Source organism: Tiliqua scincoides, chromosome 6 (genome assembly GCF_035046505.1).
Source record: "Tiliqua scincoides isolate rTilSci1 chromosome 6, rTilSci1.hap2, whole genome shotgun sequence".
NCBI lineage: Eukaryota > Metazoa > Chordata > Lepidosauria > Squamata > Scincidae > Tiliqua > Tiliqua scincoides.
The window spans coordinates 33,354,154-33,372,477 of NC_089826.1; the positions used below are offsets into that span (position 1 = coordinate 33,354,154).

Genomic DNA, 18,324 nt, shown 5'->3' on the forward strand with positions numbered 1-18,324 from the left:
TGCTACCATGATTTGTGACTGCATTTGGGGAAATGTTACAGATCTGTACTTTGAACAGGCTGTCTATGCTTTTAACAATGATAGTCAATGGGACTTGCTCCTGGGTAAGTGTGGGTAGGATTACTGCCTAGGATTTTTAAAAATGGTTCTGCTTGATGATGTCACTTCTGGTTATGACATCACTTCCTGAGGGTCCTGACAGATTCTCATTCTAAAAAGTGGGTCCCAGTGCTAAAAGTGTGAGAACCACTGGTCTATGAGTTACTACTCCACACGTGGGTTGTGGGTGCCTCACACGGCGGTAGCACTTTTCAAAGGACTTCAGTGGGGAGACTCTGCCTCACCTGCCTCACTCCGGTGGGGAGGCTCTGCCTTACCTCTAGTGAAGAGGCTCTGCCTTGCCTGCCTCACCTCTGGTGGAAAGGCTCTGCCTTTACCTTTGGTGGGGAGGCTCTGCCTCACCTGCTTCATCTCTGGTGGGGAGACTCTGCCTCACCTCCAGTTGGGAGGCTCTGCCTCACCTGCTTCACCTCCAGTGGGGAGGCTCTGCCTCACCTGCCTCCCCACCCACCACAGGTCCCTGCTGTAGAACCCTTGCCACAAGAAGACCTCTTGCCCACTGCCTCAGCCTTGAGGCATGAAGGCAAGCATGAAAACTCTTCTGCGCATGCGCATCTCTACACCCGCTCTCCGAGGAGCATAAGCAACCTGAACACGCACGCGCAGCCTCGGCGTGAGGGAGGAGATAACGTGATGTCGTCACGCGCACTGCTCAGGCTTGCAAGCCGCGATTTTTGAAAATGGAAGGAACGAAGGGGGTGTCGCTCCGACCCCCGTAGCGGGGAGGGCGAGGCCCGGAGGCGGGAGGTTGCCAGGACCAGCCGGCCATGCGGTGCCCATCATAGAGCCGGAGAGCGACCCCGGGAGGAGCGAGCGGCAGGGCCGTTGCCGCCATGGCGGCCTGCATCGGCGAGAAGATTGAGGTGGGGAAACGGGCCTGAGGTGGGGGCGGAACCATTCGCGCCGGGCGGAGGGAGGCGGGCCAGCCATGGGGGGGGCAGGTCTAGTCTGGTCTGTTCTCCTCTCCAACTGGTTCCGTCCTGCCTGACGGAATGAAGCTGCCTGACGCGCGAGACCACCCAGGTGGGTGGGAGGGGCTTGGGCGGTCTTGCGCTCCTTGTTGAGGGTGCTTTGGTCTGCAGCCGCCTCCACCTGCTCACGTGACAGCTGCGGGCCCTGCAGGGCCAGTCTGTTTAGTGGGGGGTCAGCCCCGCTGTTCAGTGGGGCAGAGAACAGCCCTGTAAACAGGGAGGTCTGGTGGGTGGGGAGATAGGTGAGGCAGACCCTCCCCGCTGGAGTCCTTCGAAAAGCACTGCTGCTGTGTGAGGTGTGTGAGCACTCACCACACAGGCACCTGCCTCACAACACCGGCTGTGCACATGGGTTGTGAGAGCTTGCACACCTTGCACGGCAGCAGCAGTGCTTTTGGAAGGACTCCTGTGGGGAGGCTCTGTCTCACCACACAGGCTATGCACATGGACTGTGAGGGCTTGCACACCCCACATAGTAGCAGTGGCACTTTTCAAAGGACTCCCGTGGGGAGGCTCTGCCTCACTACACAGGCACCTACTTCACAACACAGGCTATGCACAGGCTATCGGTTGTGAGTGCTTGCACACTTCACACAGTGGCGGTGGTGCTTTTTGAAGGACTCGGATAGGGAGGCTCTGCCTCAACTGCCTCCCCACCCACCGCACGTCTCTGCCTGTAAACAAATACAACCCAAAGCAGTTGTCTTTAGGCTTTTTATGCTGCAAGCCAAATAAATAGATAAATACGTATATGACTGAAGTATGAGACTGGGGACCCACCACCAATCCTTCAACATCCTCCTGGGACCTGATCTGTCCCCACTGCTACCTACCCCTGCCCGCCCCATTTCCACCTATGTTGTGTCTTCACAACAACCCTGTGAGGCCTAAGCAGGGCCAGCCTTATGGCAAGACAGCAAAAAGAGGCTGTGCAGGGTTATAAAAAGATCTCAGTTTTGATAAGTACTATTATTGAATTGGCTCCAAGCGCTCTCTTGCACAGGCTTTGAAAGGTTGCTGCGGACCTCCCCCCCCCATGAGGCTTTGTGACACCATTGGGGTTCCAACCCACAGGTTGAAGAACACTGACCTAAGGTATCGCCTCTTAATCTACTCTTAATAACGTTGCTATTGCCATCCAGTGCCTTGAACTGCAGTATTAGAAGCAGAAATTGCCTGTCACTGAAACATTTCCCTGCTGAGCTACTTGTCATGGGGTTTTATGAGCGGAGAACTGCTAGAAAAGAGTTCTGAGCTATAACCCTGATTTGTTAGGGTTATAAACACCCTATAAATAGGGTTATAAACAATCATTTGGAAAATCAGGATGTTTTGCCATTCTTCTCAAATATGTTCATGGATGAGGGTGCACATGAGTTCTATTTTAGGGATTAAATATTTAAGGGCACAATCCTAACCAGGTCTACTCAGAAGTAAGTTCTATTTTGTTCAATGGGACTTACTCTCAGGAAAGTGTGGTTAGGATTGCAGCCCAAGTTGTTTACCCTGCCCTTCTTCAATGGTGAACCTAGAGCTGCTAAGAAAAATGCTTAAAGTGAACAGTATAGAACCAAGGAGTAATAGCAAATTTGGGTAAATTTACAAGGAGCACTAAGATTGAGTTTTGGTACATAGTATTTTCTTGTCACTACTTCAGTTTTGAAATTCTTTCAATCTCCATCTTGGTATCCTTATTCTTCCTAGTATGCTTTCTACCTCTTCATCCCTGATAAAGTTGCCCAAATCAAGTAACTGCTCAAATGTTAGTTCACAAAACCTTCTTACCTAGCATATCTTCTGATACTGTGTCATTTTTTTTGCAAGAAAAATAGTCTTCCATTTGGCAAAAGCTTGTTGGTGTAGTTCCTTTAATATGATTCTTGTTAATAAACTACTGCCAATATGTTGCTTTATAAGGCTGCACCTTAATTTTTATTAAGGTACACCTGGGAGAGTGGGTGGATGTCTGAGAGAGAGCGCGCGCGAGCATGAGCAAGCAAGTGCGCTCTACAAAAGTGGAACATCTGTCTCATATATGTGGTATCAAAATTATTCTTGGAAGTGCCCATCTGTGCACTCTGTAACTCTAGAATCAGCTTACATATGGCCCTGGCAGGTTGTTATTGATAACTAGTAAACCATTAGTACAATAAATAAGCCACGAACAGTGCAATCTGGTGTATGTCTGCTCAGAAGCAAGTTGGCATGGGAGAGAGCAGGAGACAGAGAAGCCACTGCAGCATCCTGCCAGGGACTCACACTCACTAAACAGCTGCCATGTCTCAGTGCTTGCCTTGGGAGAGCTGCATTTGGGTAAAGCTGTCTGCACACCTCACCCACTGCATTGATGCTTTCTTCTGAAGAGCATAACATCTCAGGTTTGAGCATGCCCAGCAGTCGTGGTTGAAGCTAGAAGGCTTCAGCTAGCTCTCAGTTCCTGAAGACTTCTGTCAAAAAATTTGGTCAGGAAAAGTTGAGTGGGAGATGGAGGAAAAGCAGGGATTGTACACAGCACTAGTCTCCAGCTGACCAAAGTGGAAGCATCTGAAAGAGTTCTTACTATGTCAACTCGGGAACTGTGTGTAAGCTGGCAAGGACTGAAAGTGCATTCCTTTGATGCATCCCTCTATCTGCTGCCCTTACTCTGCCCTCATTGTGATATCAGAAAGCAGATGGGGCTGACCTGCAGATAGTCCATCTATATGGATAATAGAGCCATGAGGAGCGATTGACTAGGAGCCTTGAAGAGAGGGAGATGACAGAAGGCTATGAAGAGAACAAAACGTGTGTGAGGATAGATAGGGGGATGGACAGTTGGGAAACATGTTCACAGACGCTCACATACACCAAAGAATAAAACATATCCAATTAATTCTATTTCTGGCTCCTGTAAGAGACTGTTTCTGGAGTGGGCAGGGGGAGCTAGCTTCGTTTGTTTCCTTCTGATTTCACCCCTTTTCTCCCCCCCCCCCCACATGCTTGTTGCAAAGAGAAGCAGAACCACATCTCCCCTGCCATTATAATGTTCTTTAAGATAGTCTTAAAAGTCTTTGTGGCATTCTTGCCTTAGAGCAGGGGGGATGGATTTAAATGGCAAGAGAAAAGCATTCTAATATGTAGGATATTCTTACATACTTTCTACAAACAAATTAAGTAGTGGGACAATTTTTACAAGTAGCATTTTAAAACTGTAACATGCTGTTGGGCAACTCTTGCATTGGGGAAGCCTCCCACTACTTCAGTGGCTTATGCATGACTATGTATCAGAGAGTGAAGAAATGGTAACATCAGTAACTTTTTCTCTCCCTCAGGACTTCAAGGTGGGGAACCTGTTGGGTAAAGGCTCCTTTGCAGGAGTCTATAGAGCAGTGTCCCTGAAAACAGGTCTAGAAGTGGCTATCAAAATGGTAAGTCGCCTTGGGACATCTCTGGAGCTAGCAGGCAAGGTGGTATGTAAGATGCCAAATGAAATAAGATAAAGGGAGGAGATTCGGTTACAATCCTATGCAATCCAATTATTATCTGGGATAAGATATTGAATACAGTGGAACTGTAAATATGTATAGAAATATGCTGTCTGATACCACATTAGCTCACTGTGCAAGAGAAAGTGTATCTTTTACACTCAAACCATTCCCTTATGTTACTGTTATTAAGAATTCTTATACACTGCATGTTACCACACCTTCCGTTTCTGTAGTTTTCCTGACAATTGGAATAGCAGATTGCATAGGTTGTTAGCTATTATACTGTTCATGCCCTCCCCATGCTTACCTGAACAAACACACAAGCAGTCACCACTGCTCGCCAATTTTACATCTGGAGAATTTGGTTCATAAATGGCACTGCATAGGTGGATATGTGACTTTTTTTCTACAGGAGTTGTCAGGAGAGAAGAATGTTTAGGGTCAAGATTGTCCAAGAGTTGTCCTGACGTTACGACTTGGGTCACCAGGACTTGACTCTGCAATCAATGTAGCAAAAAGAATTACTTCTTAAGTAGATAGATGCTAAGTTATTTTCCTGAAAAATTGGGCAAGCAAGATGCAGACTTAGCATAGCAGATTCTCATGCTCATGGCTTGCATATATTAAATTAAATTCTCATATAATTTTTTTTACTATTAAATCTTAAAAGTGTAGGTAATTAGAGTACAAAATGCTTGCCTTTGAAATAAGTGACAGTGTCAAGGTTGTCAACAGAATGACAAATTAGGAAAGAATGAGAAAACTGACAAAAGGATGATTAATTACTCTACAGTAGCAATGTTTTACTTAATGTACAATAAATTTTCATAGAACTTATTCAGCGTACAAAAGAATGTTTACATCCCAGTCTTAAACATGTTTACTTGAAAGTAAGTCCCCTTTTGTTCAAAGGGATTTATTTCCTAGTAATTGTGCTTTAAATTCGAGCCCATCAGTGCAATCTTATTTATCTCTATTCTGAAGAAAGACTTGTGTTTAATGAGGTTTATTGTTAGGTAAGGTTGCAATCCTGTACACACTTTGCATGGGAATATGTTTCAGTGAAGTTATTGGGGCTTATTACTAGAAAGACATGCATAGGATTGCACTGTACAGATCATACTTATGACCAAAACTAAATAAGCAGGCTGTGGCTAAGATGATTACCATAATGAACACCACAGAGAGATGATAACTAATGTTGTCAGTACTATTCCCTACTACCCTCATTTGCCTTAACTGTATATTGTCTCCTGTGTTTAACTAATTTCAGTTTTGGATGTGAGTCTTAACACTGTAACATGGTGTGTGTGTCTTATTTCTCTTCAGATAGACAAAAAGGCCATGCACAAAGTAGGAATGGTACAGAGAGTTCAGAATGAAGTGAAGATACATTGTCAACTAAAACATCCCTCTATACTTGAGGTAAGGATTTATACTTAAGATAGAACATGATACGTTCATAGTTAAAACTGCAATATATTCTTAATACTGATTTTTGTGTTCCAGCTGTATAACTACTTTGAAGATAGCAACTATGTCTACCTGATACTAGAGATGTGCCATAATGGAGAAATGAGCAGATATTTAAAAAACAGAAAGACCCCTTTCTCTGAAAAGGAAGGTAGGTTTGGGATATGTTTGTTGCACACTTTGAATCAGCTTTTCTGACTGACCAAAAAAAAAAATAGGTAGACAGCCAAAGAGCTACTTCTATAGTTGCCTAATAATTTGAACATACCAAGTATGATTCCATAGAACAAAGTACTTTTAAAGTCCCATTAGTTTCAAAAATAGTTTACTTCTGATCATGGAGCAGCACAATCTCAAGGCACATGGAACTTGTTCCTTAGATTTTGGCTATTATAATTTTGGTCTATATTTATAGGCTTTAAAAATACTGTAATGTGTTGAAAACTATTTTAAGTTGTTTCTTTTTTTAAAGAGGTGAAATTTTCAAGGTTGATGCATGAGAAGGTCTTAGCTATGTGAAGAAAGCACAGAAATGCTTTATTTCATAGGACACATATAATTAATCCTTTCTCTAAAAAAGCAGAATTAGTCTGAAATGAAAGAAGGGATGGAGGGATGCTTTACACAAACTGGTGGTTCATGACCCACCAATTTGAGAACCATTGCTGTAGTGAACTTTCAGAGAAGGTGCTAAATTTATGAATGCAGTCATTCAAATGATTTATACTTGGATTGGTTTATTTTTAAATTTCATTAGTTCAGTCTGAGAAACAGATCAGTTTCTGAGTTGTAGTAATTATTCTCATTTTCTATTTTACAATGTAGTCTTTTGCATGTTTCCTTAAGAGTTTGTGGGGCATCCTCCCAAGTAAATGCATATAGGATAGCAGACCTGTAAAAACAGGTTTGGTTGAGCAAGTTGCAATAATTGTGAAGCCCTATAAATTGTAAAGCACAACTCAAACATGCTCTTTAAAGAGAATCTTTGTTTTATGTTCCGTGCAGTTCGGCACTTCATGCATCAGATTATTACAGGGATGTTATATCTTCATTCTCATGGGATATTGCATCGTGACCTCACGCTTTCTAATCTTCTACTCACGAATGATATGAACATCAAGATTGCTGACTTTGGTCTAGCCACTCAGCTGAGGATGCCTCATGAAAAACATTACACAATGTGTGGGACTCCTAATTATATTTCTCCAGAAATAGCTACAAGAAGTGCTCATGGACTTGAGTCTGATGTGTGGTCTTTGGGATGTATGTTTTATACTCTTCTGGCTGGGAAGCCACCTTTTGATACTGATACAGTTAAGAACACTCTGAACAAAGTGGTGTTGGCAGATTATGAAATGCCAACATTTTTGTCAGGGGAGGCTCGAGACCTTATTCACCAGTTGCTTCGAAAAAACCCAGCAGATCGTTTAAGCCTTTCTTCTGTATTGGATCATCCTTTTATGTCCAAGTGTAGTTCAACAAGCAGCACAGATTTGGGAACCGCAGAGAATTCAATGGACAGTGGAAATGCCACCATCTCTACAGCTTTTACCACCTCTTCCAGTGTCAGTACTAGTGGCTGCTTAAAAGAAAAGAAGAGACTTTTAGTGGGCCAACCACTCCCCAGCAAAATGACCCTACTTCCCCACAAAAAGAATGCCAGTGATGTCTCATCTGGGAGTGGAAACAGTTTGTGTAACAATTGGGGGCTTCCATCAAATGAAATTGGCAATACTGGTAGGGGAAGGGCATTGCAACTGTCAGAAGAGAGACCACATTCCCGCTACCTCAGGAGGGCACACTCCACTGAAAGGTCAGGAACATCCCACAGTCAGAATCGAGGAATACCAAATCAAGTGGAAAGATGCCATTCAGTGGAAGTCCTCTCAAAGCCCAGAGGAGGCATAAAAGAAAATATGAAAGATTTTTCACTTGCAAACAGTCACAGTGATATTCCTACTATGTTTAAAGAAAAGCTTCCTACGACTTCAGGATCAATGGAAAAACATCTTTCTCCACTTGTGAAAGATCAAACTTGGTAAGAATTAGTGTCTTTAGCTTGGGGTGGGTGGCTCCTAGAATATAATGGTAAAAGTGAAGGGACTGTCATTGGCTGGAGGAATGGATGAAGCAAAACGGAGCAAAAGGAACATGAACAATGGTCCATCTGCACATAACACAATAGAGGTTCCCTAGTAGAGGAACCTATCTAATAGAGGTTGAAACTGCAGCTTTTAAATATAAATATATTTTAGTATTGACATGTTTGTTTGAATCTATTTTAATGTGGAGTATTTATCAATACTTCTTGTCTCTAGTTCAGCTTATCTCTGCACAGTGAAACCCAGTGCTGGTTTTTTGGAACCAAAGTCTCAAGCTGAAACAATGCAGCAGTGGCTTGGAAATATGCAATCAAATGGTATGGATTTATTTCATATTCTTATACTCTGAGTGCTAGGACACATCAAATCTCTCTAAAACAGACCATTCTTAAAAGCACGGCCTCCAGAGGGATTCTTACTCAGATGCCATGACACAGGGAAATGCTGAACTTTAAAGGATTCTATGTGAAGAAAATTCAGTCTGAGTGACAAAATGTGATATGGATTGTAGAATTGCTGTGTAGAGACTGTCCATCTGAGGGAGGGTTATACATTTGGTTCTTGGCTCTACATGTGATGTCAACCTAGCCTGAATGTAAGCACAGCTTGGTAGTTATTGGAGTTTTCTTGTCTTCCTCCTATATTTGCTAGTCCCACTGCTTATTGAACTTTGAAATGAAAAAAATCCAAGGAATAATCTGTGGAGATCAGGCAATACTAAGGAATCTCAAAACCATACCACATTTGTATATATAGGTTACATCACATGCAATGGTAGCATACCTTTGTTTGCGGCCAAGTATACAGTTGTGGAATTGCAAAAAATCCAAGCTTCCAAACAGGTATACATATATTAATACAACATATGCATGTATTATATGTTGCATTTTTATGTATGCACATGAAGAAGCAGCTCACTTGTAATCTATGAAGCAGTCCTTTGAAAAGTAGATATCTTCCAATGTGGCTCATAGTTTGGCTTTTGTCATCCAAGAGATTCTTCCTTTTGCATTACTGTAAGTTCTCTGTTTGGAGATTAGCACTTTGTGAAAGACATAATTTCTCCTTCCTTAGTTCATTGGGCATTTTTGTTTGGTAAACTTTGCTAATCTGCCCTTACTGTGGGAACAACAGCTGTATACAGATGCTACCTATGCACAGTTGCAGAATTCAGTTATGGTGCCCCATACTCCAGTCTACCTGATGCCCATGCTTTGATGTTGATATTTTTGGGGTTTTAGTTTGTAAGTAACACTAAAAAAAAACAAAGTAACCTAATCAATTATTCCCTAATCATTTTGGAAATTTAAGTTAAATTTTTGAAAACAGTAATATGTCAGTTTTGAAACAAATATCTGTGTATACATATAAAGGATGAAAATAGCAGTGATCATTAGCATTACTACAGAAGGGAGGGTGGAAAGAAGAACAACAGGAACAGAAGGAAAGGTGGAGCCTTATTTCACCTGCATCATATTACATAATGAACAGCAAGTGCACAGAATGAAGCTGTAACTTAACCAAGGGTTGCTTAAATCTTCTCAGACATTTTCTTTTGTGTTGAATTACCAGAAGTGCCTTGGGGAATTGTAACCATAGGACATACAGTTGGGATTATCTAAATCTTCAGATAATTTTCCTATTAATTTTTTGTGCTTAATTGTTTCCATACTTTGACAGAAGGTGGATTTAATTCATGCATTTTACCTGATGCTGTAGTTCTGATACCTTCCCCAATGTGTGTTTTTTTTACCACTCCCAGTTGCATCTGTTTGTGCTGAAGGCAAGAACCTCTAATATAATGTTCCTTCTCTTCTAGTGCAGCCAGACTTTGGGCGCAATCCTAACCAACTTTCCAGCACTGATTTAGCTGCAATGCAGCCCCAAGGTACGGTAACAAACATGCCCTTGCCTTGAGGAGGCCCCCCTTGACTGCCTCCCCATTGCAGGATGTAGTGCATGCCACATTAGCACAGCTATGTCTGTGCTGGAAAGTAGGTTAGGATTGCGCCCTTTGTAAAATAACATTCAATTGCTGCACATGGCATATGTTAGGTAGTAAATCAACAAGGAAGAATCATACTTTTAGTAAAGATTTAAAGGCTGTTGCTATTAAAAATTTTGAAACATTTTTAAAAGAAAAATGGGTTTTGTTATGCTGTACCCGGCATATAAAGCAAGCAATAAAAAACTGCCTGATGAAGATGCATTTCAGCTGGAACTGGTGTTCAATAAACACTTTAAAATTTGTGAGTCAAGGGTTCTTAAAGCTGACTAGAATGACATATTTCCAAAGCCTTGGAAGGCTTAACTAGTCTTATGTATCTTTGGGTGGGGGATCATTGTTTTATCACCTATTAATGCCAAGAAGAATTCTGTGATATGTTTAGTCCAAAAAATTTCAACTGTGCTTTTGCTACTTCAGCTCAGATGCTAGAACCCTCATGTCATGACAGCATTAGAAATGCAAATGGAGATTTCCAATTCCATCTCAGTGTGCCTTCCGAAACAGTGAAAAATGCACGGAATGGCTTAAAAGGCGAAAGATCACCTGACTCTGCACAATCAATTGCTCCGCTTGTGGCACCACTGGATACAAGGAAACACACCGCTGGATTTTCCTTTAAAGCTGAAAAGCCTTTGCCAGCACCTGCATTTGCTCTCCATCAAGTTTCTGAAAACAGGAAAAATAGGAGCAACGAGCCACAATATGGACACCCAAAACCTCTGCTGCGAAGTATTGTGTCTCCTCTGAATGCTCATAGACTAAAACCAATCAGACAAAAAACAAAAAATGCAGTGGTATGTACTATATTTTAGAACAATAGCCGAATTGCAAGAAATCATAATTTTATAAAAGAATTGGCTTTTATACAAAAAACTATATAAAAATATCTACAAAGTATGTTTCATTATGTATTCATTTTGTACGATTAATCTTCTCTATTTAGCAGTTGAGTATCAGACTTTCAATCCTTTCATGTTTTGTAGTTGGGCATTAAGAATTGTTACAGTGTTTCATATTTAAAACTTGCCTCCTTAATGGCCCAGTCCTTTAAGCTGGTTTTTGTGGTATTGATACAAGCAGTGACTTGTGCTACAGCAGCTAAAATTAATTTATATCACTTGCATGCAAGGTAGAGCCAGTCAGCTGACACCTGATTGCTAAAGGGGGAAAAAATCAATCCCCATAGGTTTTCCTGTAAGCAGGGACAGTAGAAGGGACTCCAATCCAACTAGATAATGTAGCTAATGTTATATAACATGACTGCTGTGATTAACACAGGAGCTGTCCTTTGCAACAACATCTGCATCAGCAATAAGGCTGTGGTTGCACTGGAGTGCATTGTAAATTAATAGCACCCAATCCTAGATTTGATTTTGCTTTAACAATGATAGAATAAGGGCACAGTTCTAACCAGGTCTACTCGGAAGGAAGTTCTATTTTGTTCAATAAGGCTTCCCTGAAAGTGTAGTTAGGATTGCAGCCTAAGTTCCTTAAGGAGCATCAAATGTTAGTGATAAGAAAGCAATGCAACAGCGGTTTCTAAACAAGACAGTCTTCATCCACAGTGCCATCCTGGCAACACAACTGCATAAGATTTTGCATAATCTCAGACCAACAAACCAGGAAGAAGAGGCTGTGCGGTGTCCCTGTGAGTGCGCTGGGGTGCAACTATGCACAGGAACTACTTCAGTACAATAATGTGGGAACTATTTCAATACAATAATACCTTCCATAACATGGAAGATATGTTCCTGCAAAGCCAAGTGCTGTGTGAAATAACACTATAGGAAGCTGTTCAAGATTAGACAGGAAACAGGCACTGACTGAACTAGGCAAGCTGGTATATACTACTCCCATTGGCTGTAATAGCTATCAGTTACATCCAAAAGGAGTAATACAATAAAACATTGGCTGCATTCTTTTACCTAGAAAAATGCCAGGGACATTTCCAGCGTGCTTCTAGCATGGTTATTTTAAAAACAGCAAAATGGCATCCCCTCATTGTTTGGACATTGCTATGTTGTAACCATACTCTGCACACACTATGGAGGCTGCCATGTTTCTGACAGGTCCCTCCATATGTTCTAATAGAAAATAGGCAGAAGTGATATCAGCATGTGTTGGCCATCTTTTCTAGCTCCGAGCTTGCTCGGAGAAATTCTAGCGTGCCTAGCCTGCTAGAACCTAAAAAAAGAATGTGACCTGATCACACTGGAAGCTTTTTTTTTTTTTTTAGAAAAAAAGCTCTCTAATGCTAGAAATGAAAGAGAGCAGCCAGTGTTTTGGGAGGTATTACTGTATCTTGTTGGGAGAATGTAAGCTTTTGACATGAGCGTAGTTTTTTAACCAACACAATGAGATTATAAATTTCACCACCACCCTGTCACTTATGTATTTATTAGTGTCATAATTAAAATATTACTGTTAAGTTCTACAGCTAAGATGGAACCTAAGTGGTTCTTTCCAACCCTTACTTCTTAACCCTTCCAGGTCTCACTTCCAAAGCTGTGGCTTGGTTTCTACTTGTTCTCTTTCGTGTGTGATCCTCCCCCCCCCGTCTCCCTTTCACAGTATTGTGTTTCCCTTGCCTCTCCATCTTTTTTTTCCAGTGTTTGTGAATCCACTAGTGTTGGAACATTCTGATTGGCTGACTTACAAAACCACAGCAGCCTAATAAGCTCTCCAGTCACACTGAGAAGTACATTCTCTGTTCAGGCTGATTAGCACTGAACAAGACCACAAAACCAGGTTCTTGAATGCACTATGATGTTTTTATTCATTTTGCAATGTTTGCATTAAATTAGGGGAAGGAAAATGGTATGTGTGTGACGGGGGGGGGGAGGCCTTTGCAGAATGCTTTTGGCAAATAATGTTGAGACTGAATTTTATTTTCCCCATGCCTTAGGTGAGTATACTAGAAACGGGTGAAGTGTGTATGGAATTTCTGAAAGAATGTCATTCCCAAGAGCTTGTAAAAGAAGTTCTGAGGATATCTGGTGATGGTAGTGGGGTGAGTAGTAGCTTATTTTAAGTTTTACATTGTTTGACCATTTGTCCGTTCTAATCTAAAGGTGATAAAAAAATGTTATCTCAGTTTATGCCAATATTTCTAGAATGTACAGGGTTGCCCATTTACGCGTGTGAGTCACTACACTGAAATTATGCATCTGATGAAGTAAGGTCTTGCCCACAAAAATCCCTGCACAGTAACTGTAAAGGGTTAGATTTTAAGGCGACAGGTGACTCTTTGCTATTTCTAAATAAATACATTTTCAGTGTACTATAAATGATTGAAGCTCAAGTAGTTCTTTTTATGCTGATTACATTTGTCAGTGGTGTTTTGTTTGTGGAACATTTTCTAGTATAAGGAGCAGACTTGATTATAACTGTCTGTGAGCTATGCTTACTCTTTTTCTGGCATTGCTCAGCGAAAAGCATCTGATCCAATTAGCCCAGTCTTAAAACCTAATAAATGCAAATGCCTGGGCAAGCTCCAGATATCTTTGTTAGTGAAGATAGCATTCCCCCCCCCCCCCCAGAAATCAGAGATTTATGACTGAAATAGTGATGTATGCTCAATTTAAAGTGTCCAGTGTTACTTAACTAGTAGTTACTTTCTAGAAAAGAATAACTTTTGGCTATGAGCTTGTGTTTTTCTCTATGTTAAGATCACAGTTTACCACCCAAATGAAGGAAGAGGCTTCCCTCTTAATGACAGACCTCCACCTTCTCCTGAAGACTTAAATGTGTATAGTTTTGACAACTTGCCAGGTAAGGTCTTTTTCTGAGATGGCACTGAAAAACCATGGCAGTGATCAAAACATGCAGTTTCAACATATCCAGGGGGACTTTGTGCTTGTTTCTCAGCCAGCCACTTCCTTGACTATTCCCTCTGCCATGAGCTGACTAGGTGGCCTTAGGCATGCCACTCTGTCAGCCCCCTACCACTATATTATTATTAACAGTAGTTATATACAGCTTTTCAATTAGAAGTTCACAAAGCGGTTTACAGAGAAAATAAAATAACTAATGATTCCCTGTCCCAAAAGGGCTCACAATCTAAAAAATATGGGGCTGTTATTTGCCTTACAGTGTTGTAAGTTCTACATAAAGAAAATAAATGTGAATTGCTTTTTCATTTGGAAAGAAGGTAGAATGCAGAAATTCAATTTGCCTGTGTTGATGAAGGATGTTTAACTCTTGAGCTATAACAACTTTCTGTTTCTATACATTTTATTCTTTTAGAGAAGTACTGGAAAAAGTATCAGTATGCTGCAAAATTTGTGCAGTTGGTAAGATCCAAAACTCCAAAAGTCACCTTCTATACAAGATATGCCAAGTGCATGTTGATGGAAAACTCTTCTCCTGCAGATGTGGAAATTTGCTTTTATGATGGTATGCATCCTTAAACTGTTCTCTACACTTAACTTCATCCATTAAATACATATTAAAAAATTAGCTAACTTGATTTTTTTTTAATGTGACTGCCTTTAATGTTTTAAGAGTTTGTTAGCTGACTCACCATAGTGCACACCTAAATTTATCTAATTTTAAAATCTTAGCCTTGGAATGTAATACAGTGAATGCTTACAATAGGACTTTGCTTGAACATTTATGGTAAGAAGAAATGTAAGCTTTTTGGATATTTTATTATGAACTAATGAAAATAAAGGAAGATGTTGACACCAGCATTTGTCTTGACTCATATCTGATTATGAGTGATACAGGACAGTACTCTGAGAAATTATATGCTGGTGTATATATGATTGTACTAAAAGGAGTTCCTGTAAAGAACCTCTTTGTTGCTAGTATTGCATTAGGATAATCTTGCCTATGCTTGACAACTGTCTAGTTCAATAAATGTTTGTCTTTTTTTAGGGGCAAAAATACACAAGATGGCAGGTGTAATTCGAGTAATAGAAAAATCTGGGAAATCCTACACTCTGAAAGAAGAAAGTGAAATTGCATTAAAAGAGGATATACAAGTATATGTGGATCATGCAAATGAGGTAAACTTTTATTTCCCTTTTTTACTAAAATATTTTTATCCTACTTTTTAGTCTCAGTACTTCCATGGTGGTTGCTCATAAAGTCATTATAAACACACACAATAAAGCAAAATGACATGCCAATAGGAAAAAATTACAGGATATCAGTAGAGCTGAATTACAAACCAGTCTTTATGCAGCCCAAATTCTTGCTGAAGGGCAAGCTGTAACCAGGTGGGCCTTTCTAGGGAGGGCATTCCACAATCTCCTTGCATTCTTAATTTCTCTGAAGAAATTCTCTTTTTCTTTTTAAACATAGGGGCATCGTATTTGCCTTGCACTGGAATCTGCTATTTTAGCCGAAGAAAAAAGTGAAAGTGTTCCATTTTTTCCCATTATTGTTGGGAGGTAAGGAGATTCCCCCTTATTATGGATGCTGCCCCAAATCCTTCTGTTTTTACAAGAGATGTTTAGTTTTCTTAATGAAACATAATTTCTGTGTTGGTGTTTTTTATTAGAAAACCAGGAAACCCTGAGTCGCCAAAAGCTTTGGTACCACCGCCAGCTTTAGCAGGTACAAGTTCATCTTTGGAGGATTCAGCTTCGGTGAAGAGTGATTCTGCTCCCAGATGCATATCTCTATGTCAAGTGTCTAATGTTAATCCATCTGTAAGTACACAAGTGTGAGTTATAAAAAAGGATTAACTGTATTTAAAACAATGAATAGAACTATTTTTGTATTTTAATTAGGGATGAAACTTTTGTCAGATGTTCATTCTATATATAGAGAGAGGACACAGACTTTTGAAAGTAACTTGCAACAGCTTGCTGCTACAAAAACCCAGGATTGTAATGTTGATGTTTCACCTCCAGGTGTCATACGAAGGATCTGGTTTCACCTCGGCTATGACAGAATTCAGGAGCTCTACCTCTCACCAAAACAAGTGTGTTGCAAATTCTGCTCAACTCCTGAAGTCTGTCTTCGTCAAGAATGTTGGTTGGGCCTCTCAGGTGAGTTGCTAGTCAATACTGAAGCAGAAAAGTCACAAACTTATATGTGAAGAAGGAAATGAAAGCAAGCAGAGCTGTAATGCAGTAACAGCCAAACTTCTACTACAGAACAGCTAGGCATTTTCTCTTTATGACCCCAGTTATAAAGCAGTTTAGGGGTTCTTTTGAATGGATCTGTCTTTCCCATAAGACACATAGTCTTGGTCTATAATCAGGTCTATAACCTGAAAGTGTAGTTCATAAGTCAATAGCATCAAGCTACATATCATAGTCCTGCTTGCTTTTTTGTTATAATTTCACTGTTGCATATCTTGTTTATCCATACTAATAAAAGTTCTAGATAGACATGATGTGAAAGAGCTCTTTCCTTAACATTTGTGTGTTGAACTATTCTGTACTATGAATTTTTTTGGCAGCTGACTAGTGGAGCAGTATGGGTCCAGTTTAATGATGGCTCCCAGTTGGTAGCTCAGGCTGGCGTTTCCTCTATCACATATACATCTCCAGATGGCCACACAGTCAGGTGAGTGTTTCTTATGGGAATGATAACATATAACTGCATTTCAATTACAAGTCCAATATTAAAAATTGAGCGCATGTTTCAGAATTGTGTGATAACCTTTTATCACTTTTCAGGAAATGCTTGTTTTGTGTTTTGTTTTTGTGAGCCACCACCCTAAGTCATTATTTATATCCCACTTCTCCTACTGAATAAAGAGTGTTGGGAAGGTTCATGCAGAAGCATCTAAAAATATTATCCCCCCACACCCTGTGCTCTGCAGTGGTTGTGGATTACTGTGTTTCCTGCGGTGTTATGTATAGCAAAACAATCTGGTACCTCAGCAATAGTACCAGATTGTTCTGCTGCATATACAGATCAGGTCTAAAATAAAATAAACTTTAAGAGTCAGTTTCTGCTTAAATTGGAACCCTGATGAGCCTAAACCTGGCACAGACATCTTACTTTAACCAGAGTTAAAAGGGGAAGTTTGGAAGGCTGCCTCTCAATTTTTCAGGCAGGGCTAAATGGGAACATATCAAATCATAAAATATTTATATACTGCTTTTCAAAAGATTCAGGATGTTTGCCATAGCAAAATAAACTTGTAGCTTACATCAGCACTGAGCCAAAATGGGTAAGCTGTTGGATAGGAAGCACTTATGAATCAGATTATAGCAGCACTATTCCAATGTCCTACATGCACGTCTAGTAGGTATGTATAAATAAAAAAATACAAGTGAGCTTGTGGAGCATGATCTGTCAGACTGTGTTCTGAAACAAATAAATTTCTTGGTGTAATCTTGCTTAGTCGCATTGTGTTCACACAAGAGCACCTCTAGCAGAGGACAGATCTAAATACCACCCACTGAAATGCAGAAGTCTGTTCTGTCTATTTTATCATTTGTGTTTCTAACCTTCTTCCTCTAAAATTTTCCATTTGTCAGGTATGGAGAAAATGAGAAACTGCCAGAATATATCAAAGAAAAATTACATTGTTTATCTTCCATTCTGGAAATGTTTACCAATCCAGTTGGTCCCCATTGATTAAATGTTTGGATATATGAAGGAGTCATAAAATGAATGGGTAATGAAGAGAAATTGCTACTCAGTGAAGCAGAGCTTCCTACACAAAGACCAACCTCCTTATCTGGAGTAACATATGGTGATGAAGAGTTGCTGTGTGCTGCTTAGCTAAGCACTTGTAAAGCTTTTAATAAGAATGGTATCAGTTAACTAGAGCAAAATTGCTTGCATTTTTTATAATGGACTATAGAAAATCACTGTGACCACCAGTTTTCCAGATTACTTCTCATGCAAGGAGTCTAAATTGTACATGTGTGTTCACCATTCTGACACTTTGGTATCAGAAAAAGTGCATTTGCTGTTGCAGTATTTGTTCCTGTAAATATTTTAATGTTGCTTTCAACTAATATATATAGTGTATCATTTTATAATTGTTTTATATTTTTGTAACTTTTTCTAAAGAAATGTCCCTGCAGAAGTCTAAAAAAATAAATGCAGTGGTAACTTCTGATCCTTTGTTTTGTTAGCTCACCTAGTTATATTCCAATAGTATACTGTTTAACAATAAAACTGCATCTCTACAGTACAAACCCTGAAGCACTTCCATAAACTCTGACTGTATGGCCTACTGACCTATACTCCCTCTAACGCAGTGGTTT

The 18,324-nt window shown here is 40.3% G+C and overlaps 1 protein-coding gene across 1 annotated transcript; it reads left to right on the forward strand.

The window, feature by feature from the left end:
• The first annotated feature begins 812 nt into the window (after positions 1 to 812).
• On the forward strand, positions 813 to 18,056 carry PLK4 (polo like kinase 4). Its single transcript, XM_066632290.1, has 16 exons — positions 813 to 983; positions 4,403 to 4,498; positions 5,888 to 5,983; positions 6,068 to 6,182; positions 7,037 to 8,069; positions 8,350 to 8,450; positions 10,559 to 10,935; positions 13,047 to 13,151; positions 13,810 to 13,912; positions 14,387 to 14,536; positions 15,020 to 15,150; positions 15,449 to 15,537; positions 15,648 to 15,798; positions 16,003 to 16,140; positions 16,557 to 16,663; positions 17,587 to 18,056. The coding sequence occupies exons 1-16, from the start codon at positions 954 to 956 to the stop codon at positions 17,684 to 17,686; spliced, it is 2,922 nt and encodes a 973-aa protein (XP_066488387.1). The 5' UTR covers positions 813 to 953; the 3' UTR covers positions 17,687 to 18,056.
• The last annotated feature ends 268 nt before the right edge of the window (positions 18,057 to 18,324 follow it).